Source organism: Phascolarctos cinereus, unplaced genomic scaffold, assembly GCF_003287225.1.
Source record: "Phascolarctos cinereus isolate Bilbo 61053 unplaced genomic scaffold, phaCin_HiC Scaffold_1;HRSCAF=81, whole genome shotgun sequence".
Taxonomy (NCBI): domain Eukaryota; kingdom Metazoa; phylum Chordata; class Mammalia; order Diprotodontia; family Phascolarctidae; genus Phascolarctos; species Phascolarctos cinereus.
Window position 1 is genome coordinate 128,500,979 of NW_027555514.1, and position 24,676 is coordinate 128,525,654.

A 24,676-nucleotide genomic window follows, 5' to 3' on the forward strand; every position below is an offset into this window, starting at 1 on the left:
AAGTGGCTTAAACAAATTTTCTAGGCCCTTTAGAACAATGTTTTAGGCACAGATAATTATGTAAGAAGTTTCCTGCAATCTAGTGGTCTATCTGGGACAGTAGCCCCAAGGAACGTCCTATAGGTCAGCTGCCACTCAGATTCTCTTGTGTATTGCTTTTGTAGTTCTGGGGTAGGGGGGGCATCGGGAGGAGAAATCCATATTTTAAAACAATTAACAGGCTGTGTGTCATTGTTAGTCATTTTTAAAAGGATGCAGACTGCACACATAGATTTCTAATCATGTGGGGAAAAAAATTGGATGTCCCTTATCTAGCTCAACCCGTTCTCATTTTACCGATGAAGAAATTGAGATTTAGAGTGGGTGTGACACATGCAGCATTACACAACTAGCCAGTGGCAGGCCTGGTACTAGAACCCGTGTCTTCTAACTCCCATCCATTTCCTTTCCACTACAACGTGATGTTTCCTGTGTTAACTTTCAAGAACAACTAACTGGGTTCTGAACTGCTTATTTCAGAATTCATTGTTGCAACATATAGAAAGATGGAGTTCATTCTTTTGCTTTGAAGTGCAACCCTGCTTCATAGTTTCTATTCATACCACCAGTGTTTCATCCTAGGAGTTGACTGAAGAGGCGATCCCCTTACTGTGCGGTCTCATAACTGTACTTTATGACAAGTTGGTTTCTCAACTGGCTGACTTCAGCCTTGCCCTGCCATGTCTAACAGAATGCTTCCCAAAGTAAAGAGGCGGTTATAGTTTTGGATGAAGAGCCCTAACTTTGTACTCGGTGTACCCTGGCTTCAGATCCTACCTCAGAGGCTCACTGTTCTTTGTGACCTTGGACAAGTCAGTAAGTCAGGAAACATGTATTAAATTACTCTAATGTGCCAGGCCTTCTGCTAAGTTCTGGGGATACAGAGAAAGACAAAAGACAGGCCTTACCCTCCAGGAGCTCACTTTCTAACGGGGGAGACAAGATGTAAAACTGTGTAAGACTATGTAAAACAAGCAGGATAAATAGGAAACAATCAACCGAGGAAAAGAGCTAGAATTAAGAGATTTGAGGAAAAGGCTTCTTGTAGAAGGTAGGATTTAAACTAGGAAGTTAAAAAAGACCCGGGAAGCTAGGAAGGGAAATGGAATGTTTTGCTTAAGAAACAGCCGGCAGGCCTTTGTCACTGGGTGCAGTGTAAGGTGTAAGAGGATTGGAAAGGTGGGGAGGGGGAAGGTGTTTAGAAGGGCTTTGACCACTTAGTCTCCCTGGAACTTCATTTTCTCTGAGTTAAAATGAAGGGATTAGACTATGTGGTTTCTTGGGTCACTGCTGTCTGCAGACCAATGATCTGTCATTCTCTGACACCACATGGCTGGAGCAGTAGGCTGCATCTGCTGGCACAGTTAGTACTTTACTTTTGACTGGGAGGTGTCAGCTTGGCTTTTGCAGAAATTCAGCAGTGACAATTAGAACGTACTTAGCTCTGTGTTGGTTTTTTTTGTCTATCTCCTCTTGATATGTGCCTACCAAGAGAAAGCCGAGATAGAGGTTATTTTTTCCTTCCCAAATGATCCAAAGCAATTGAAAACAGAACTGTACTGAATAGTTTCTGTGGATTTAATGGACTGCTTTTTCTTAAGAATATACTTTTGTACATAAGTGCTTTGCTCTGTGAGTGTGCTGTGTCCCCTGCTTGCTTCTCCAGAGGCCAACAACCAGAGTACCTTTAGTTTACTACACACAGGCTTTACAACTAGATGATAAAATAAAAAGCTTCCCCCGCCCCAGTATTTTTCTTGGTAGATGTCATGGGCCACAACATGTATGAGAGTGCTTTTCAGGCCTCTGTAGAATTGAGAAGTAATTTTTTTTTAATTGAAAGGAAGTGGGAGAATCAAGCACCATCTATAAAGCTTATTCTTTAAAACTTTCCACTGAGATTCCCTTTAATGTTCCATTAAGCCTCTGCTTTTTTACATCACTATCACCTTCCAGTGATAGATCCCTCCACCTTAGCCACCCCTCCCCATTTCTCTGGTAACAAATACAGTCTAGCAAAACAAATCAATACCTTGACTGTGACTGAAAATATATGCTTCATTCTGCCCATGTAATCCACCATCTCTTTGCCAGGAAGTGGGAGCCATGCTTTACCTGCCTAAGTCACAGTTGGGCATTGCATTCATCAGAGCTGTGAGGTATCCGAGTATGATTTTCTTTTACAGTTAATGTGGTTATTAAATAAATTGTTATCTTGGTTCTACTGATCAATGCCATTTTGAATGATTTAGTGAGCACTCTGTTATAATTAATTCAGCAAGTGAAATTAAGATTAAGAATATATATGCCAGGCACTGTTCTAGGTGTCAACATAAAAAAAACCCTCAAAAATTAAATAGTTCCTGCTCTTAAAAAATATATTTTGTTGGGAGGAAACATGTAGAAATTGCTAACTGTGAGCAGCTGCAGGGGTCCAGATGGGATATACTTAAGGAAGGTTGGCTTCTGGACTGTAGCTCTGGTGGAAGCGAGGGATCCTGTGAATTAGAGGTGAGGAGAGAGGGCATTTCAGGTCTGTGAGACAGCCTGTGCAAAGGACTAGAGATGAAAGATGGAATGAAGTGAATGGGAAGCAGCAAATCATTCAGTTTGTCTTGGCCAGATCATAGTGTCCTTGAAAGAGAGTACTATGTGGAAAAGTTAGCTGGAGGCATATCAGAAAGGACTTTAAAAGCCAAAGTAGTTTGTTTTTGAGCTTGGAGACAACAAAAAGAGCCACTGGATTTTCTTGAGCAGGGGGATGACATAGTCAGACCAGTGCTTTGAGAATATAGATTTGACAGCTGTGTGGAGGATGAATTAGAAAGGAGAGACTGGATGCAGAGGGACCAATTAGGAGGCTGTTTGTAGTAGTCTAGTAGAGTGGTGAGTGGCTGACCAGGAGTGGTGGTAGTACAGATGGCAAGAAGGGAATAAATAGGTCTTGGAATCATAGGCTTAGAATTGGAGGAGACCATTGATTCCAAGCCCTTCATTTTAGGGATGAGTAAACAGAAGTTCAGAGAGTTGTTACTTGCCCAGAGTTTTATAGCAAGTAGTTGTGAGAGACAGGATTTGAACCCAGGTCTTTCTTAATCCAAGTCCAGAACTCTTCAGACACTACTTAATGGTGAGTTTGAGAGGTGTTACAAGGTCAGTTGTAGATGTCCAATAGGCAGCTGGCTATGCAGGAAGGGAGTTCAGAAAGGATTTGAGCTGGAGAGATACGTTTTGGGAATCATCTGCATAGAGACAATTGTTAAAAACATGATGGTTGATAAGCTCTTCTAGATAGGGCAGAGTCCTGAGGAACTCAAAACAGGGATGTGGAAGAGGCATAGGGATGATCTAGGAAAGGAGAATGAGAAGCAGCCAGATAGGCAGGATAACCAGGAGAGAGCCATGTCATGAAAACTCTGGAAGGGTAGTTTACTTAGGAGGAGGGGGTAGTCAGAAGTATCAGGTGTTCCTGAGAACTTCAAAAGAGTAAGCACTGTGAAAAGGCCATTCACTTAAAAAAAATCTTTTATTGTAAACCAACCAACAAACATTTCAGTGTATAAAACAACAACAACAACAACAACAACAACAACACAGTATGAAAGAGGATTATGTAAGGTGCTGTGAACTATTGCAATTAATAGATCATTGGTAATGTAGAGAGCAGTTTAATGAGTGAGAAGGTGAGAAGCCAGATTGCAAAGGGTTGAGAAGCCTAAATAGCGTTTTCTAGTTCTCTATTGAAGGAAGACAAGATAAAATGATAGCTTAAGAAGATGCAGCATCAAGTGAAAGGGTTTTTTTTAAGAGAAATGGGGACAATGTATAATGTTTTCCCCCTCTAAATTATAGACATTATATAATAACTCTTGTCTTATATATCTCTTCCTATGTAGATAAAATTCTTTTGAGAATGCTTAGGGGAAATGAGGTTAGACAGGCTTTCTTATCATCTGAAGATATAGAAAATTTCATTTTTATTTGAACTTTTCTTTGTTCTTTTCTGAATGTTTTAATATTTTTTTCTTGAGGAACACAAAAATATATAATTTGAAAAACAAAGTTAGAGAAGAAAATTTCCAGATTTAATGGTAATTGTAAAAACAGATTACAACCAACTTCTCTTCTTTATAACCTCAAAATTTATTTACCTGGCAATTCTGTTTGTGCAAAAGTGAAAGGATCAGCAGGACATAGTAGATGGAGGGCTGGCCACAGTATCTTGAGGACATGAATTTGTGTGACTTCCCATATACATTGAGCTTGTGACCCTGGACAAGGCACTTATCCCTCTTGGGATCAACTTCCAGGCAATATCGAAAACTACATTTTTAAGTCTTATCAGTTTTACATCCATAACTTCTCTTACATCTTTGCTCATGGCCCCAGCCCTCTTTTAGGCCCTCATCACCTTTCACCAGGGCCATTGCAATAGTCTCCTCATTGGACTTCTTTGCCTCAGATCTTTTCCCCAGTTGACCTTCCAAAGTTGCCAAAGGGATTTTACTAAAGCAAAGGTCTAACAATATTATTCCCTTACTCAATAAACTTCAGTGGCCCCCTGCTACCTTTAGGACCAAATACCAACATTTCACAACCTGGCCTCCAAATGCCTTTCCAGATTTATTGTGTATTATGTCCCTTCTTACTCTAGAGCCTTCTTGTTTCTTTTCAGGCACAACTTTCTATGTTCCATCTCTGTGTATTTGCATGGGCTAATCTCCTGCCGAGAACATCTTCATCTCTACCTTTAAATCCTCAATTTCCTTCAAAATTCAGCTCCAGTGCCACTTCCTACATGAAGCCTTTCCTGATCCCCTGCCCAAGCTCAGTAGTGTGTCTGTTTTCATTCCTCTTCCTCCCCCCAATTATTTATGTTTTATTTATTTTGTGTATAGTTATCTATGTACATATTGTCTCTCTGGATAAAATGGAAGGTCCTTGTGGCATATAGAACATGCTTAATAATACTTGTTGATTGATTGGTAGAGGATATTTCCTGCCATTTCCTGTATATACTGATAAAATCCACGTCCAAGAAAACAATTTTAGTTATATTTCTCTTTTTTTGCACATTTTTCTTTTTTAAAACAACATATTTCCACATTAGTTGTGCTGTAAACAAGAACTAGAACCAAAAGGAAAAACCATGAGACAGAAGAAGCAAACAAACAAAAAAGAGAAAATAGTGTGCTTTGATCTGCATTCAGACTCCATAGTTCTTTCTCTGGATATAAGTAGCATTTTCCATCATGAGTCTTTTGGAATTGTCTTAGATCCTCGCATTGCTGAGAAGGGCTGAGTCAGTCATCGCTGATCGTCACGTAGTGCAGCTGTTACTGTGTACAATGTTCTCCTGGTTCTGCTCACTTCACTCAGCATCAGTTCATGCAGGTCTTTCCAGGTTTTTCTGAAGTCTGCCTGCTCACCATTTCTTATAGCACAATAGTATTCCATTACATTCATGTCACAATTTGTTCAGCCTTTCCCCAGCTGATGGGCATCCCCTCAATTTCCAGTCCTTGGCCACCACAAAAAGAGCTGTGAAGTTACATTTCTTGCTGATAGTTTGTGGCGCAGGGGATAGAGTGCTGGGCTTGGAGTCAGGAAGATCTGAATTTAGATTTGGCTTCAGACATTTTTCTCTCTGTGTAACCCTGGGCAAATCACTTAACCTCTATTTGCCTCCATTTCCTCAACTATAAAATGGGAATACTAATAGCATCTATCTCACAGGGTTGTCGTTAGGATCAAATGAGACAGTGTTTGTGGAAGCACTTAACGCAGTGTCTGGCATATTGTAGGTGCTATATAAATGATTATTTCCTCTTTCCTTCTCTTCCAGTTTGGTCAAAATACCTTGAATTTATTTGTAGAATAACTTGAAACTTTTAGTTATTTTCATATACATGATTTTCAATGTTCATGGCATTTCTGTGGGGATGGGAATAAAGTTTTAAAATTATATACTTTAATAAATTAGAATAAAGGAATAAATGAGAATAAGGTATAATTTATTATAATATGAGCATGTCTTTGAAAAGACAAGGATTATAGTAGTGGTTTATTCTTGGGATACATGTAGCATATCACTTTGTTCATAGGCATTGGACCTGTAGTATATGTGAATTTGTGGTATATCAAGATTAATTATGCCAGGATTCTATTAATGTTCCATCTTATTGTTAGGAAACCTTAATCATATAATTGAGTGTGTGTGTGTGTGTGTGTGTGTGTGTGTGTGTGTATGTGGTGTATAGTGAGATATAACCAGGTCAGATGCCTTGTTCTCCAATACAAATCAAAATCCTTATAGTACGTTATATTAGTTGTCATTCCTTCATTCAGTAGACGTTTGTTAAGTGCTTATTCCGTGTAAGGCATGGTGCTAGGGACTGAGGGTACAAAGCCCAAAACTGAAATAGTCTCTGCTCTTTTTGGCAAGATATAACATAAATAAATAAAGCCAATGTATATGTAAAGTAATGAAAAATAATTTCAAGAGAGAATGCAAATAAATAAGGAGATCAGGAAAAGCTTTGAGTAGGAGGTGGCCCCTGGAAGGCAGAGATTCGGGGGGGGGGTGAGATGAGGAGGAATTATATTCCAGATATGGTAGATCACTTGTGGAAGGACATGGAAGAGGGATGTTTAATGTCTTGTACATAGAGCAGCTAGTAGTAGGCTAATTCAGCTGGAACAGAGAATATAAGAAGTGAGTGTATTGGTAAGATGGAACATTTGGTTTATGAAGCTTTGGAAAATAATTAACTCAAGTCTTTAAAAGAAGCTGAAGCAACATTAATTAAACATGACACTCTAAACAATATATAAATAACAGCTCCTTCCTTCAGCTCAGTGGGAAAAGCAAGTGTCTGTCTTTTATTATGGTCAGAATGTTGAAGTTATTGGACCAAGATTAAAAAAATTTCCCAAGAAATAGGATCTCAGGAAACACATCCTGTCTTTACCTGTCAGCAATACGTTTTCCTGATTCCAGCTATTTTCACATATAAAGGGCAAGGCTGCAAGGTAGATTTGGAAATAGTCGATCACTAAGGCTACACATTCTTTTTTGTTTTTGCTAACAGTACTTATTTTCCTCTTCTTATTTCTCCAAATACCTATTGTTGATCCAAGAGCAATTAAAAAATGACTCAAACTTACCTTAAGAACATTAACAACAGGGGCAGCTAGATGATACATTGGATAGAGCTCTGGCCTTGGAGTCAGGAGGACCTGAGTTCAAATCCAGTCTCAGAGACATGACACTTACTAGATGTGTGACCCTGGGCAAGTCATTTAACCCTGATTGCCTCACAAAAAAAAAGAGTATTAACAACAATTAACTACTCCTTAAAGATCAATAGCCTGTGCTCCTCTCTTTACTTTAAATATTTCCTTTTTGCAGCATTATATAGTGCAGAGTGATGAGATTGGAGTCAGAAGACATGGGTGCAAATCTTACCTGTGTTTCCTATTACTATGTGACCTTGGGCAAGTCCCATAACCTCTCTATGACTTAAGTCTGCACAGGATCACAGGGGGATTTGGTTCATTATAGTATCCTCTACAACTCTGTGATCCTATTATGGGAGTATAGTTTCATGTATAGATGATAGGAAGGGTCCAGAGAGATACTAAAGTTAGATTAGAAGCGACTTGTGGGTTGGGAACCATATTCCTTGTTCCACCATAGCACAATGCCATGTTGTAGAGCAGTCACTTACTGGTTGATAGAAACACTGTCTTGGAAACTTAATAGCTCTATTTGTTCTTCTTCTTAAAATCTTATGTAAGAGCATAAATGAAATGAATGTAATGATCCGAAAGATGCCTCCTATAGGGAAGATGCACTAACTAGTCTCATTAAAATAGGCATCTAGATGGTGCGATGGGTAGAGTGTTGGACCTACAGTCAGAAAGACCTGAGTTCAGATCATTCCTTAGGCACTTAATAGCTGCATGAGCCTGGGAAAGTCATTTAACTTCTGCTTTTTCAGTTTCCTCATCTGTAAAATGAGGATAATAATACCATGCTAATCCTTGTAAAGCACTTTGAAAACCTTAAAATGCTACATAAATACTAGCTATGATTATAATTGTTAAAAAAAATTATGTTTGCCACTTTTAGACATTATGTGGATAAAAAATGAACTCGTGGCATAAAAGTGAGGGGAGTATTTATTGCCTTTATGAAAATATCCACTGGCTTTTAAAAATCTGATTTAGAAATATTAAGGTTATATACTGCTGTACATGAATTGTATTACTGGTGGCAGGTTCTGTTCAGGTCTTGGGAGATCCAGGGATTGAATAATCTTGAGGGTCTTTCCTATTGGGCTCGTTGTGGAAATCAAACTCAAATCAAACTCAATGCACATCATGAAATGTGCCTGTTCTCTATACACTTCAGCCTATTCTACCTCTATCTTCTAACAAGAAGATTTGACAAGTCACTTAGTCTTTAAGAGATTTAGTTTCTTCATTTGTAAGAATGGGGTTAATAATACTTGGAAAATTTTCCTCACAGGATTGTTGTGAGGAAATGACTTTGTAAATCTTAATTAAAATGATGTGAGAATGTGAGCTACTATAGTTAGGCTCAGTGGGCCTGAGTACTAGCCTGGGCTTTGGGACCCTTGAATGTGCCTGAGTGGTGGATGTGTGCTGATGTCGTCCAAATAATTCCATTTGGAAAATATTGTCCATATGCTGGGGAAGCTCCTTGGAAGGAGGGCTTTTGATGATGGTTGATGGATTTAAGGGCAGAAATGGAGTTTGGCTGCTGGCCATTCCATTTCCACCTTCCATTCCTGAAGGATGAGGACTACCCAGCTGCCACTGGGCAAATATCCAAATGCCTGGTGGGATAGTCCAGCCATGGATGTGCCAAACAATTGGAATAAAAATTGCTAGGCTATTTTTATAACATTTGGAGAATGGAAATGTTGAGCTGAGCCACATAGTTCTTTAGTTCTTTTAAAAAGTGATGTTTTCAACACTTTATTTCTCTTTTACAGAAAAAAGAATTTGATGTGGACACACTCAGTAAACCAGAGCTGCGAATGCTCCTTAGTGTAATGGAAGGAGAACTGGAAGCTAGAGACCTTGTCATAGAGGCCTTGAGGGTAAGCTGCTTTTCAGATTCTAATGCCATGTTAACATTCAGGTATAATTAATCCTTCTACCAAGGTCCTTTGATTTTTATTTGTTCAAACAGCTCCAAGTGTCATATTCCATTTATAACGGTTTTGGGGGTTTTTTGGGTAACAAGTTTTATTGATGGCTTTACTTTTCACATCACATTCATTTCCTAATGTATCCCTCCTCTATCTTACCCAGTGAACCTTCCCTTGTAACAAAGATTTTTTAAAAAAATCTAGCACCACCTAACACGTTGACTCTGACAGCATGTGAAATATTCCATGCCTATAGCCCTTCACCTCCTCAGTAAAGGGAACACAGTACACTTTCTCATCTCTCTATTGGCCAAGATTGGCCATCATTATTCTTACTATTTACATTGTTGCAGCTTTTGTGTGTGTTGTTTTCTTTCACTACTCTGTATCAATTTATATAAATTTTTCTATGTTTCTCTGAATTCCTTATACTTGTTGGTTTTTATTGTGGCACAAGAATATTCCATTATATTCTTGTAGCAAACATCATCTATCCATTCCCAAATGAATGGTCCTCTACTTTGTTTCAAGGTCTTTGCTATCACAAAAAGTGTTGCAATGAATATTTTAGATGAGCTCTGTTTCTGTCTTTGACCTCCTTGGAATTTATATTCCTAGCAAAGGCATTACCTAAAGATATTTTGTATATTTGTAGGGATAATTTGTGGGAAAAGGAGAATAGCACCTGAGACCCAATTCCCTTAGCATATATGAGGCTGAGAAGAATGAGTCCTGAAAGCCTCTGCTAGGGTTGACAAAGGTCTTAAGGGGAAGGGAAGCTGACTCAGTCAGTTTAGATGATTGATAGCTCAGCTGGTCACCTTCATCAATGCCCCTTCATCACTTGTTATGTTATTTTAAGCACATAGTAAGTTTTAAAAATAGTGCTTTATTATCACTTTGGAACATTATACCTAAGTAGATAGCTGTTTGATAATTCTTCACTTCTCGGGTAATTAGTCCCCAAAACTTTTAATTGGCTGTCCCCATACACTGGACTCTCTCCTTCCTGGTTTCCTTAGATTTCTTCAAGTTTCAGTTAAAGTTCCACCTTGTGCAGAAAGCCTTAATGCCTTCCCTCTGAGATAATCTCCAATTTATGTTCTATAGATCTTGTTTCTACATAATCATTTGGAAGTTGTTCCGCCTTCCCCACCCCCCATCACCACCCCCATTAGATTGTGAGTTTTTAGAGATCAGGGACTGATTTTTTTCTTTTTCTTTTCTTTGTATTTATAGCACTTGGTATATTGCTTGGCAAACAATAATCACTTAATAAATATGTGTTGCCTTGAATGTTGTTCATTTCATGGCTCAACATGTAAAAGAATATAGGGAAGACAGTGTGCCTTGGGAGCCAAAAGTGAGCTTTCTTCTCTATCTAGTACTGAAGGAAGGTAGGTTGGAAGATGGGTCAAGTGGAGAGAAAGATATGGATTGTAGCAAACCTTAGAATATGCCAGCCTCCAACCAGTGCAACATGAAGAAAGCAAGCATGGAATTCTGAGAAAGTAGTTATCTTCTGAAATTGGTTACAGCAAAATCTTGCCAGGGTTGGTGAACAATAGTGTTGGTAGGAGTCATTTAGTTCAAAGAAGGAAGATAAGATGCTTCAGGACAGAGGGAATGTGCTCAGAGTAGTGATACATGAGTCCAAAATTACAAGGATTTTTTTATGACAGGTCTTGCTGAGCTTGTTGGCTTGGCACTGTGGTCTTCATTTTGTTTCCATCTCAATGTATAATGATCACTGAGTAAAGATATATTTACTGGAATGCTTAATGTGGGCACAGAACAGAATGATGACCATCCAAATAACCATCATATATTAGATTGGAGAGGGTACAAATGCACAGCTCCTTATGGAGGCTGATTGAATCATTTGTTCTGACCAAACAAAAGTGGAATAATCTGTCTGTAGCCTAGTCTTTTCTCTGTCCTTTTCACAGTTATCCTGGGAGATGCTGTCTAGTGTGTAACTGACTCCCCATGATAACTTATTTCTGTACCTGGCATACAAACCTTAAGGGAATTTAATGGGGTTTGTGTATTTATGCATTTTGTAAGCAACTGCATGTGATTTTTGGTAGACTTTAAAGGGCAGCGTTGTCATGTACAAATAGCAGTAGGGGGAAAAGCATATTATTAACATGCTCAGGGACCTAGGAGATCATCTAGTCTGACCTCTCCATGATACAGATAAGATAGTGGGGGGCATAGAGTGATTAAATAACTGGCAAGGGTTTATACTTGGTTAGTAGCAGACCTGCAGCTGGAATTGGGGTTAGTTTTGGATTTTTTCCCACTGTGCGTGCAGGTGCTTCTGAATGATGGTGATTTTTCTGAATGATGAGATTATAGGTACTTAAAATATGTTTATACATTGTGCACTTTCTCCTATATTCTCTCTGTTATGTTCTGTTGATCATATCAGCTTCCAAGAGTTCAGCTCTCACCTCTATAGAGATAACTTCCAAATCTGCTTATCCAGCCCTTATTTCTCAACTGAACTCCAGTCTCATATTGCAAACTACTTGAAGGGTATCTTCACTTCGACATCTTTTCAAACTTAAGTTACCCAAAACAGAACCCATTAACTTTGTTCCCAAACCCATCCCTCTTTCTAGCTTCTCTATTTCTCTCTAAGGCAATATGATCCTTCCAGTCACCCAGGTTTGGAAGCTAGGATTTACCCTTATCTCTTCTTTCTCACATACTCTCCCAGATCCGCTCTGTTGCTTCTCCAACATCTTTCTCCCCAGTCACTTTCTTTTCATGCACTTGGCTACTACCCCATCACTTACATGACCCCTTCCCAGTTCAGATTGTCATTACCAGTCACCTGTAGTATTACAGATGCTTCCTAATTGGCCTCCAGTATCTCCTCTTTAATCTACCCTCCATATTGCTGATAAATTGATCTTCTTAAAGAACAGCCCCGGCTATCTCATTCCTGAACAGGAACTTTAGTGGCTTCCTGTTGTCTCTAGGAGAAAAAAATGCATCTGTTTAAAATGTAAAGCCCTTCACACCACAACTTTGTCCTATCTCCTCAGGCTGCACTACCCCTCATGCACTGTGTGTTTTTTCTGGCCCACTTATTAATTTCCATACATGATGCTCCATCTCCTACCTTCATCTCTTTACACAGGCTGTCCTCCATCTCTACAATGATCTCCCTTTCCACTTCTTCCTCTGGACACTCCCTTCAAGAGTCAGCTCAAGTTCTAGTTCCTTCCAGAGGCCTTTTCTTTTCCCCTAGTTTTTTTTCCCTATAACATGGTATAATAAAGAAGATGATTGTACATGAAACTGCAAATTTATCATGTGCAATTTGCTATTCCTTATAAATATATAATAAAGTTATTATGTCCTTATTTTACCCACTCCTCCAACATTCCCTTCCTTATCTTTTTCCCCCTCCTATATCTTAATCTATACACCATTCTAAAAGTCCCTTCCCAACCCTGTCATCATTTTCTCACCCTTCCAGATGTATGCATTGTTTCATCTTCAACTAAGATAGGAGTGATGTTCCAGTGTTACTAGTCCTCTACCCCTGCCCTCTTCCTTTATTAGTTCTTCCTTTCATGCCCCATTTTTATGAAATAATTGCTCCTTTTTACCTTTTCCTACCTTCTCCAAAATACTTTGTATTTTTAGGTGTTTAATAAATCTTATATATGCATATATGTGCAATATATATCCACATGTTCTCTACCTGTGTATGTGTCTGTATTTATGTATATATAGAGAGAGCATATATATGTGCTCTATATGTGTGCTCTATATGCATGTAAAATATGTATGTGTGTGTATATATATATATATATAAATTTACATGTCTGTGAACATCTCCTTTTCCTCAGCATAATGTGAGCTCCTTGAGGGCAAGAACTGTCAGCTTTTGTATTAGTATCCTTGGCACAATGTCTGATAGTTACTAAGCACTAATAAATTCTTGTTGATTGATTTATGAAGTAAATACTTAAGAAGAGAGGATTTTAGAGGTTGAAGGAACACTAGAGGCATTCAGATCTAATCTTATCTAAAAGGAGGTGGGGTCTTCATCATATCATCAGCATGTTGGAAAATATAAGTAACAATTACAGAAAATTCAATTTTATGATTTAATGAGTGTTTTTCATTAACAATCAATTCTTTACCATTGAGGAGTAGTTGGAGCCTGCAAAAATACTTGCTCCATGGCATTTTAAAGGCTCTGTGCCTTTCTTCACCTAAATAGGTGAAGAATGCCATCTATTTCTTTCTTTATTTATTTTAGGCAATTGGGGTTAAGTGACTTGCCCAGGGTCACACAGCTAGTAAGTGTCAAGTGTTTGATCTGAGGCCGGATTTGGACTCAGGTCCTCCTGACTTCAGGGATGGTGCTCTATCCCCTGTGCCGCCTAGCTGCCCCAAGAATGCCATTTAGAGAGAAAATGATGTCTCTGGAGAAAGGAAGAATAATCCTAACCTTTATTATTATTTAGCATTAGGAGAAAATACCTAAAATCTCTAAAGTAAGAATTGAAATGTCCTGATTTCTGATCAGATTCACCAACCAGCTCTATAATGAACTGTTTTTATCTGATAAGAATGAAAAAAGTTACGTATTTTTAAAGTCACTAATAAATTTTCTTTAAATGCTCAGACCATTTTGTACTTGTGAAAATACACTTGTAAATTTTTTCCACTTGTAAAATTTTCACACTATATACTGAAGTGGGACAGATAAGTGGGCTAGCAATTCAGTCATGGAATATCGCATCAAAGATTCACTTTTTATTTTACAACAAAAGCTGTGTTGATCCAGTAATAGCACAAACGAATGCTGGGCATTTGTAGTAATGATGATTCTTTTCAAAATTATCAGATTTCAGAATTATACTAGATTTGCAAGTGTGAGTTTACTTTTTCTAACTTCTAAGGGTTTTCATTACTCCACATACTAAAGAAAAGACCTTGTTATCTTGCTATCTGTTGTGCAACATTGTGGCATGTACCCAGAAGACAAATTTGTAGTAAAGCTTTATTGAAACTTAAATGGCTTTAATTTATTACTAAATTCATATTGTGGCCATTAAAATTTTTATGCATTTAAAACAAATGGTTTTGAATGGATGTTTTAATCTTGAGTTAATTCAGATTTACTTACTGGGTTTAGACTCTTTCTCTAAATCAGTGCTTTTAAATATTCATGTGAATACATCTTTTTTTTCCCTACTTGCAAAATCTGAACTGTTTTTTTTTAAAAGTTTAAACAAAGAAAAAAGGTTATGACTTCATTTCAAGGTAATATCATTCAAAGACAAGCAAATTTTCAGACTAAATTAATAAATCTGGTACAATTTTATGATGCTGACAACACAAGTCATTATTTTCCCTTAAGGGATATTGCTTCTTTCCTTCAATTACATTCTCAAATTTAGCAATTCAAGACTTCTCATGTTATCAGTTTTCACATATTTTTTAGTAAAAGCAAAATGTTTTAGCATTCAAGTAGATAGGAAGATCTAGGAAACACTTGACTTTCTCGTCTTTCACATTAAACCTTAAAACTTAAAAACTCCCAAAAATCTTTGTCCCAGGATAGAACAAAGAGGTCATCTTGGAAAAGTTCACTGTATATCACATAACAGATCACCCTAGAGAATTAAATACAGGTTTTTCTCTTACGTCATGTCTCCTGAGTAGCTATAAAATGATATGCCATTCTGTTGTTTTTATTTGCTTGCTGAAACGGGTGTCATTTTAAGGGTTCCAGGGGTGGGGAACCTGCAGCCTCAGCAGATTTCAGTCAAAGAGCTGCTTTTGAGGACCTAGAGGGCCACATGTGGCCTCAAGGCCACAGGTTCCCTACCCCTGGTTACCCATTTATCTGAACCATAGAATCCCTCTCTTCCTGTAAGGCTCATCTTATGTGCTGCCTCCAATTGGAAGACTTTCCTTTTCCCTTTCCTTATTAATGCTTTCTCCATTTCCTCCGGTTATCTTGTATAGTCTTATATATTTACATATGGTCCTCATCTTAGTTTCATCTGAAAAATGAGGATAATAATAGCACCAATCTCACAAGATTGTTGTGAGGCTCAAATGAAATACATGTAAAGCACTTTGAAAACATTAAAGGACCATATAAATTCAATAATAATCTTATTATATTGATATGTTATGATAATATAATTATAATTAATATGTTATATCATAATAAAATTTATTATTATTATTATTATATTGTTGTTGTATTCTCCCAGAAAAAAACTCAGTTAAGCTCCTTGAAGGCAGAAATTCTTTTTTTATTTTGTTTCTGTTTCCCCAGCACCTCACACAATGCTTTGCATGCAGTAGTAGGTTAATAAATACTGGGTTGAATTGAGAAATATATAGCCAATTTGTAATGCTGAAATTCTCTTATAACTTTAGAAGAAATTATTTTTTGCTAAACAGATCTGAATTTATAGAAATGTAAGTTGCTTAAGTTTGCATCTCTGCTGTGATGGCCCTTTTGTTCTCTTTTTGGAAAAAGGAAAAGGAGTGTCAAAGCTGTCCACTCCATTGTTTCACAGAAACAAACCAGTGTTTCCCAAAATGTCAGGAGCTGGTTTTTGAAAGCAGTGTTAATTAAGTTCTCCTACTCTGCAGCCCATTTGAATACTGAGCATTCATTCATATCTTTCTTCAGCATTAACGAATTTGCTTTTGCAAAATTTGCAAAGCTTACAGCACTCTGTAAATGTGAAGTGATTATGATTGTTATTTTTGCTTTTAGGAGTAAATAAGTAGCAGGCACAATAGTTGCTACATCTATCCTAGTGAAATGAGACTGATGACCCCATTAAAATTGGTAATTGGTCCTGCCATTTTGGGCTGGTTGGTATAAATGTTGCTATCCTTCTCTGTAGCAGCAACAATAACTGAATTTTACCAGCATTTTCCTTTTGGCCATTCATGACAAATCTCACTATTAGCAGGATTGCTGTGAAGAGGGTAAGCTATGGAAATCATTTTTCCCAGATGAATAACATTTGTTATCTGATATCCTAGAGCCTCTTAGGTACATAAGACATAACTGTGATGGCAAATGTCATTCAGACTCACACTAGTCCTTTGGCTGATTGTAGACCAGGCAGCATATTTATTTTCATTGTGTAGCCTTTAGGGAGATGCTTCCTTCCATTTAGAATTGCGCTAGGAATAGGAGTACTGATAAAAAGATTAGAATCTATTGGTAGAGCTGCAAACCAAGGGCCACTTACATCCTTCTTTTTTACAGTTGGCTTGTATTCCCAGTGAGGTTTAAAGCGTGGTTGGCATGATGCCTCCTCCACTCTTACACTTAGGGACCTTTGATTTCATTATGCTTCCTGATTTCCAGGTTCTGGTGAAATGAAAAATATCTCTTTTCCCCAAAAAACCTTTGTCCTGAGAAGATTTCAGTTCTCTGCTGGGTGGAACTTTTTCTCAAATGACCAAAAAATTCAGAAGTTCACCAGGGAATTGCCTGTCTAGAACTGGACCAGAGGTTCTATTATACGTTTTCCCAAAATATACTTTACAAATAGTTTTTTTCCATCGAGGCATTCAATTGCATGTTCCCCTGCACTTCACTGTAAGATAAGCTAAAGGTTCCAACAGAATAAAAATGTGGAGGGCATATTTGCCTAATTGAGTGTCATTAGTCAAATTAAGTCAACTAGCATTTATTGAATGTCTGCTCTGTGCCAGGCACTATACCAAGTTACACTGGGGATATATAAAGAAAGGCAAAAAAAACACAAAACAGTCCCTTCCCTCAAAACTCTGATAATCTAATGCAGGAGACAACTTGCTAACAACTATTATACGAACAAGATTTCTGTATCTATATGATATATTAGAAAATAGTCTCTAACTTTTATTATGTAATTTTAGAAGAAATCGCACAATTTGGAACTATGCCCAAAGGGCAGTCAAACTCTGCATGCTCTTTGATCCAGCAATACCACTGCTAGATGTGTATAAAGAGATAATAAAAAAGGGGAAAAGACCCACATGTACAAAGATGTTTATAGTAGCTTTTTTTGTGGTGGCCAAGAATTGGAAATTGAGGGGATGCCTATCAATTGAGGAATGGCTAAACAAGTTGTAGTATATGATATAATGGAATACTATTGCTCTTCTCAGCAATACAATGATCCAAGACAATTCCAAAAGACTCATGATGGAAAATGCTATCTATACACAAAGAGAGAACTGATGGAAACTGAATGCAGATCAAAGCATACTGTTTTCACTTTCTTTGTTTTTTTCCTGGTTTTTCCCTTTTATTCTGTTTTTTTCTTTCACAACATGACTAATTTAGAAATGCATTTTACATGATTGCACATGTATAACCTATTTCAGATTACTTGGCATCTTGGGGAGGGGGAGGGAAGGAAGGGAGGGAGAAAATTCGGAATTCAAAATCTCATAAAAATGACTGGAAAAAAATTTTAAAAATCGAAAGAAACATTAAAAAAAGAGATTACACAATTTTTAAGGTCTTAGATGCTTTTAGTCACTGTATGTACAGTGGTTAGAGCATTAGCTGTACCTCAAAGCTAAGTGGATAAGCTCTTATCCAGAGATTGCTGTAGGTACCCACATAGGTTGAGGAGCAGCCTAATTTGCTTTGCAGCATATGCCCGTGAGCAGGAAGCACTGATCAGCAGAAAAAACCCCTGTATTCCCTTTCAGTGTGTTAACTTGGGTAAGACATTTGCCCTCACTAGGAAATTGGTTTTCTCACACATAAAATAAGTGAGTTCAGAGTGGGTCAATCTACAGCCCCTTCTAGATCTAACACTTCAGCCTATACAACAATATCTACACCAAAAACTTTTGCTGATAAAATGCTTTAGAATTTGCAGAATACTTTCCTTACATTTCCTTTGAATTGTGTACTCTACTGAAAGTGTAATTATTCTAATTGGAGAGTTGGGAAACCAAGGTTTACATAATTTGAGCAATTTGTCCAAAGTCACATGGCTAGAAATTGGCAGAATTGCATCTTAAAAACCCAGGTCAGCATTCTTTTAATTCTACCATCCCAGTTTTTAAAATTATGTTCATTTAAAAATATATTCTACCTTCTCCAGAGTAACAAAACATGCCTTTTTGTTTATTGTAAGAAAGAATAAAGTAGGAAGGAGGGGGGAAAGCCATTCAGCAAAATTGGCCAACAAATCAATAGTCTGGCCATATACACAATGTTCCATACCTGTAGCTCTCCAGCCTTTTTGTAAAATTTAGTTTACTTTTTAATTAATAAAAACATTTTCTTTCTTTCCCTCCTCCCAACCCAGCCCCCAAGAAGAAAAAAAAACCCAAAACTCTTGTAAGACATATGCATTGTAAAGTAAAATCTCACATTGTCCACATCTGAAAAATATGTCCCAGTCTGTACTCTGAGTCCATTACCTCTGTGAGGAGGTAGTTACCATTCTTCATCACTTAGTCCTCTAGCATTATGGTTCACTGTTACGTTGATCAGAGTTCCCAAGTTTTTCAAAGTTGTTTGTCTTTACAACATTGCTGTCATTTGTATAAATTGTTCTCCTGCTCACTTCCTTCTGTATCAGTTCATATGAGGCTTTCAGGTTTCTCTGAAACTCTCTTTTACCAATTCATATAGTACAATAGAATTCCATTACTCTTACATATGATAACTTGTTCAACCATATCCCTGTTTCTAGTTCTTTGCTACTTCACACAGAGCTTCTATAAATATTTTTGTTCATATGAATTCTTTTCCTCTTCCTTTGATCTCTTTAGAATATGGGCCTACTCGGGGTGTTGCTGAGTCAAAGAGTGATGCACAGTTAGGAGCTTGGGTGCTTGGGATTGCTTTCCCGAATGGTTGTACCATTTTATAGCTCCACCACTAGTGCATTAATAGGTCTGTTTTCCCACAGCCCCTTCAGTATTTGCCATTTTCCTTTTTTGTTAGCTTTGCCAATTTGGTGAATATGTGTTAGAACCTCAGAGTTTGCATTTCTTGATTAGTAATTTGAAGTATTTTTTCATATGGCTATTTTTAGCCTGGACTGCTTCCTTAGAAAACTACCTATTCGTATCCTTTCACCATTTGTCAGTTGGGGAATGACTGACTATTAGTGTTATACATTTGAGTCAATTCCTTATGTATCTTGGAAATGAGTCTCTTATCAGAGAAACTTTTATCATGAATTATACAGTGTTCATTTTCTGTTTTTGTTCTTTTCTCATTTCACATTGTAATTTTCATGTATATATTTTTTGGTTCTGCTTAATTTATTCACATCAATTAATGTTAGTTTTTAAATTTTTCATATTCATCTTTTCTTATAGTATAATAGCATCCCATTAGTTTCACGGACCACAGTTTGTTTAGCCATTCCACAATTGATGGGAAATCTGTTTCGTTTCTAGATCTTTGCTACCACAAAAAATGATGCTATGAATATCACCATACTGTTTTGGGGGCTTTTTTCTTTTGGTCTTTCATCTTCTTGGGATAAATGCCTAGCAGTTGGATTATCTGCTTCCAAGTGTGTGGATATTTTAATCATTTTTATAAAAAGCATAATTATATATTTCTTTTTCAGAATTGTTAGACTTATTCACAGCTGCACCAAGAAGGAACCACCTTGTCTTTACTCAGCCATCCAGTGTTAGCTATTTCCATCATTTGTTATCTTTGCTGCTTTGCTGGTGTGTGGTGAAAACTTAGAGTTGGTTTTGATTTTCATTTCTTTCATTATTAATGGTTTGGAGCATAATTTTATGGGTTGTGTTTATAATTCTTTTTTCTCTCTTTTAACACGTTTTATTGATCTATTTTATGTAATTTTCAATTCTACTTCTCTTTCCTACCTTCTCCCTATCCCCATTAAGCCCTTCCTTGAAAAAAAAAAAAGGAAAAAAATGTTAAACCAGTTTGATGAAACAATTTCATTTTGAAAATTGTTTGCTCATAGTTTTTGACCCTGACATGAATCTTTGTCTTTTGTGTTTGTGTTAGATCCTTACATATGTTTGATATTAGACCCTGGTCATAGGGATTTAACACAAAGTTTTTTCTCCAAGTGACATCTTCCTTTTGTATTCTACATGCATTGATTTTATTTATGCAAAACTTCTCAATTTATAAATTTTTAATATATGTGTATATATATATATATATATATATATTTGTTTTATTTACTTCCTCTTTTCTTTTTCTTTCTCTTTTTTTTGCCTAGTTGCTGAAAGCTTAGAGGATAACTTTGTCATGAACTTCAATAGTAATTTTTGAAAACATAGAATATTTATGAAAAATGTTAATTCCTTCCATTTTGGATAAAATAATGCCTTAATAAGGAACAAGGAAGAAATCAATTATCAGTTCTATAAATGTTCATTTTCAATTGTTAATCATAGCTGGCAAGAAAAAATTGTTTCCTCAGCTTTCATACTTCAGTTAATTTGCATGATGAAGTAAAGAATCAGTAATAAAAAGCACTGTTCAGTTTAAGATTAAATATTATGGAATCTAATACATCGAGAATTTGTGTATTGTTTAAAAAGTTGTTATCCTTTCACAAAGTAAAATTTTAATTTAAAATCATATGGAAAGTGCCATAAAAATACATTATGTCTTTTTTCCTTCTGTTCAAGTTCATTTCCGTATGTTAGTAGAAGCCCTTCAATTTAAGAGTTTCATACTTTTAAAACACATGAAGAGAAGTGTTTACTTTATTGAAAATCTCATTGACAAACTTATTAAAAATAATGAGACTAAGTGTTCTCTGTGCTGTGGAGAAACCAGGTACACTCATTTAGTGCTGGTGGAATTTTGAACTTATGAAGTCTTTTTTAGAAAGCATTTTGGCAGTAATTAGTAAAAATTAAAAAAATAATAATATTAGTTTTTGACCCAATAATTCTATTTGGGGAAAAATCTACTGAAAGTGTTATGAAAAAAAAAGCTGCCTATAAAAATTCATAGTGGCTTTATATATAGCTCTTCTCAATTTGGTGGCACAGTACACTAGACCTGGAGTCAAGAAGACCTGAATTGGAATCCTGCCTCAGACATTTATTAGCTTTGTGATCCTGGGCAGGTCATTTAACCTCTCTGTGCCTCATTTTCCTCATCTGTAAAATGGGGATAATAATAGCACCTACCTCCCAGGGTGGTTGTATCAAGTGAAATAACATGTATAAAGCACTTTGCAAATGTTTATAACTGAAGAAAAAAGAACCTAAATGTCCAACAAAAGGGTAATGGTTAAATAAATTGTGGTACATTGATTGAGTAGTTAGAAGAAATCCAGAAAGACTTTTAAGATATAGTATCCAAGTAGGTCTGTCCCCTCATCAATTTGGATATACTCTTCTAAGTAGATCACAACCCATCTATACCTGTCCATGCTATATGACTTTTGACCCATGTCTCCCTGTACCATAAGCACCCATGCTAAGAACCTTCTTTAATTTTTTCTGACACGGAGAGGATGCCATTGTAGGACTTGGGATCCCTTTATTATCTCTTATTCTTACTTTGTTACCAGCCCATCTTCTTTTTTAATCAACCTTTTCTTAAGTGATATCCTTTACTCCAGTCCATCTTGAAATAAATAAATATATATGTGTGTATATGTTATGTATAATAACCTTATCTCTGTTTTATATGTATTATTATCCAAAATGTTGCATATACATACATATAAATATAGATACAAAGACACACACACATGTGTTCACATGTATATATTATAGTCTAGTCACACGCATCATGTACTTCTCCATTACCTTCAGGATCCTAGAATCATAGGTGTCGAGCTGGAAGGGATCCAAGAGATCATCAGGTCTAGCACTCTTCTTTTGCAGATGAAGAAACTGAGGCTGAGAGAGATTAAATAACTTTCCTGGGGTCATATAGCTAGGAAATACCTGAGGGAGCGTTTGAACTCGGATTCTTCTGACTCTGAATCTAGTGCCTTATTCACTATGCATGCTGTGATACTTACAGACTGTAGTATTTCATGACTCACAACCATAAAAACAGTAGTAGGATATTGTTTTTTTAAAAGTTGGGCATTTGTTTCTAGGAGAAGTTTGGAGTCATTGAAAGAACTCTAAAGTTTCCTGAAAAGGACAAAGTACACACTATAAATACAATTATATAAGAGGAAAAGTGAAAGAGAATGAATGCATAAACAACAATACCAATGGAGACCCAGAGGGAGTGACTGAATGTTATGCATTAAAATTTAAATATATTTACTAAGCAAATTTACTTGTATAGATGTTGAAAATCAGGTTTAAAATAGTTACTATGTTTTGCAACAGCTTAAATTTAATAACCAAGTTCATTTCTCATGTTATTTGAAGTATGATGGGTTGAAATAGCGAAAGTAGGATATACATACTTTTAAAATGGCCTGATAAGATCAAAAAACATAACTCATTAACAACTGAAGCCATTCTATGCTAATAGCCTCATGATGGCACATTTTAAATGGAGAGCTACAGTGCTGAAGTTCACCTAATTACTTCTTGTTAAGAAAAAAAAAGATAGGCTCTAACAATGTCTAGGAACACAGGACTCAGCAAGTCCAAAAGCAAATAAAGAAGAACTTTAAAAAGAACTCAGTAAAATGGAGAAATGATGACTCCGGGAAGTCAAGGACTATGCATGCCCTCCAGTCTTAAAGTTCTTGAACCTTTAAAATTTGGCATCTACATTGACACATGATGAATATAGATGGGCATTCACTGGTGACCTTTGTGGCAGGCATGAAATAGTCCAGGGACTAATTGCAATGGGAGAAAAACCTATTGAAATTCAGGCAGTTGGCTCAAGTTTGCCATCCACCACTTTCCCTTCCTTTTTCCTCTTTGGTTTGTTGAAATCTGTTTATTAGAGGACTCCTGAGTTTGATGGTTTCAGCTGTTGCTTACTGCTAAGATGTTATCTTACCCAAGATGATAAGGCTGTCTGTCTTGGATGGAAGGAAGTAGCAGTAGTAAATGGGCATAGGACTAGTGAAGTTTTTAAATGGTCTATCGAATTTTGGTGGGCTAGATGAATTTTGAATTTTTTCAAATGGTTTTAAGGAAGGTTTGATTTTGAGGGTTTTATTGTGTTTTTCCTAGAATGTCTTCACTTTCATGTCATTGGTAACCAATGTGGGTGTGTGAGCTAAAATTTCCTTTTTTTTCCTGCCAATACTTAACACGAACACTATAGCACAAGATGACAAAATGTCCAGTGAAATGGTATTTCTTGTTATCCTTAGGTCTGTGATAAAAACTAAATTCTCCTTTTTTTGCTTTCTCCAAGAAGAACTTGTGAGCCATTCTTCCCCTTAACTATAACTTTTTCTCTTCTAGTTTAATATCAAGATCAGTGTGATTCATTTCTTCTATTGTGTGACTGTTCACTTGTCATTGGACAAATTAGATTACTAACAGCTAAGTTAAAGTATATAGACATTTGAAAAACTATTATTCTTAGTACATTCTGTATCCCTTTTTGACATTCTGCAACTATAGAAAAGGAAGTGGTCTGCATCTTTCTTCTTTTCATGAGTTGTCATGGCCAAAGAACTCATCCCCAAATGGCCAGCCTAGTGGTACTTGAACCTTTTTATATTTATCGGGGTGGTGCTTGCCAGTACTATCAAGAATAGTGGGGCCTCTGCCAGCACTTTACTTTGCCAGCACCTTACTCAGAGCCCTAGTGTGGGAAAACATGCTGGACTCGTTTTTGGGTGTCAGAACCTTTGAGAGCCAAGTGTCACCCTCACAGTAGTGATGTTTCAGAGTAGGATTCTGATGCTTGGTGACTTCAGTACAAAGGTAGGCATGAGGAAGAAGGCCAAAAAAATTGGAAATATTGGTTTAAGACTAAGGAATAGGAAAAGTTGGAAAATATAATTCAGGAGTAAGAACTGGAAAAGCCAAAGACATACACTGAGTAGAAGCTTCATGCATATATACTGTTAACATTTTCTTTGAAAAAAGAGTTGTAATGTGCTGGAAATGGCAAGCACCAAATATCTGAAAAAGAAAAAAATATATATATAGATACATATATATATATATTTTTTAATTGGCCAAAATTATCTATTACTGATGTGGAAAACATTCCTGAGTTAACTGTTCAACAGACAACTTGTTAGAATAAAGACCAGAATTAATGCTGAACAATCAGTCAGTAAACATTTATGAAGCACCTACTGTGTGCCAGGTACTGTGCTAAGAGGAGAAAATAAAAATGAGAAAATATATGGTATGCATTTAAAACAATTCCAATCCAATGTATTTAAATTTTTATAACAAAAAAGGTAATTGGATAGATGTATAGACATTGACATTGATTGTAATAATTTCCTGAAGTTGAGCAAATATAGATTGTCAGTGAAGAGGTGGAGAAAGATCTAAGTAACTACCTCATCATTGGAATA

General features: G+C 36.6%; 1 protein-coding gene across 2 annotated transcripts in view; it reads left to right on the forward strand.

Moving 5' to 3' along the window:
- CTTNBP2 (cortactin binding protein 2) overlaps window positions 1-24,676 on the forward strand; it is a 193,285-nt gene that overhangs the window by 9,888 nt on the left and 158,721 nt on the right. For both annotated transcript variants that reach the window (XM_020976040.2, XM_078154098.1), the window contains exon 2: window positions 9,063-9,170. In XM_020976040.2, the coding sequence (XP_020831699.1) occupies window positions 9,063-9,170 (108 nt within the window). The remainder of the gene's footprint in view (window positions 1-9,062; window positions 9,171-24,676) is intronic.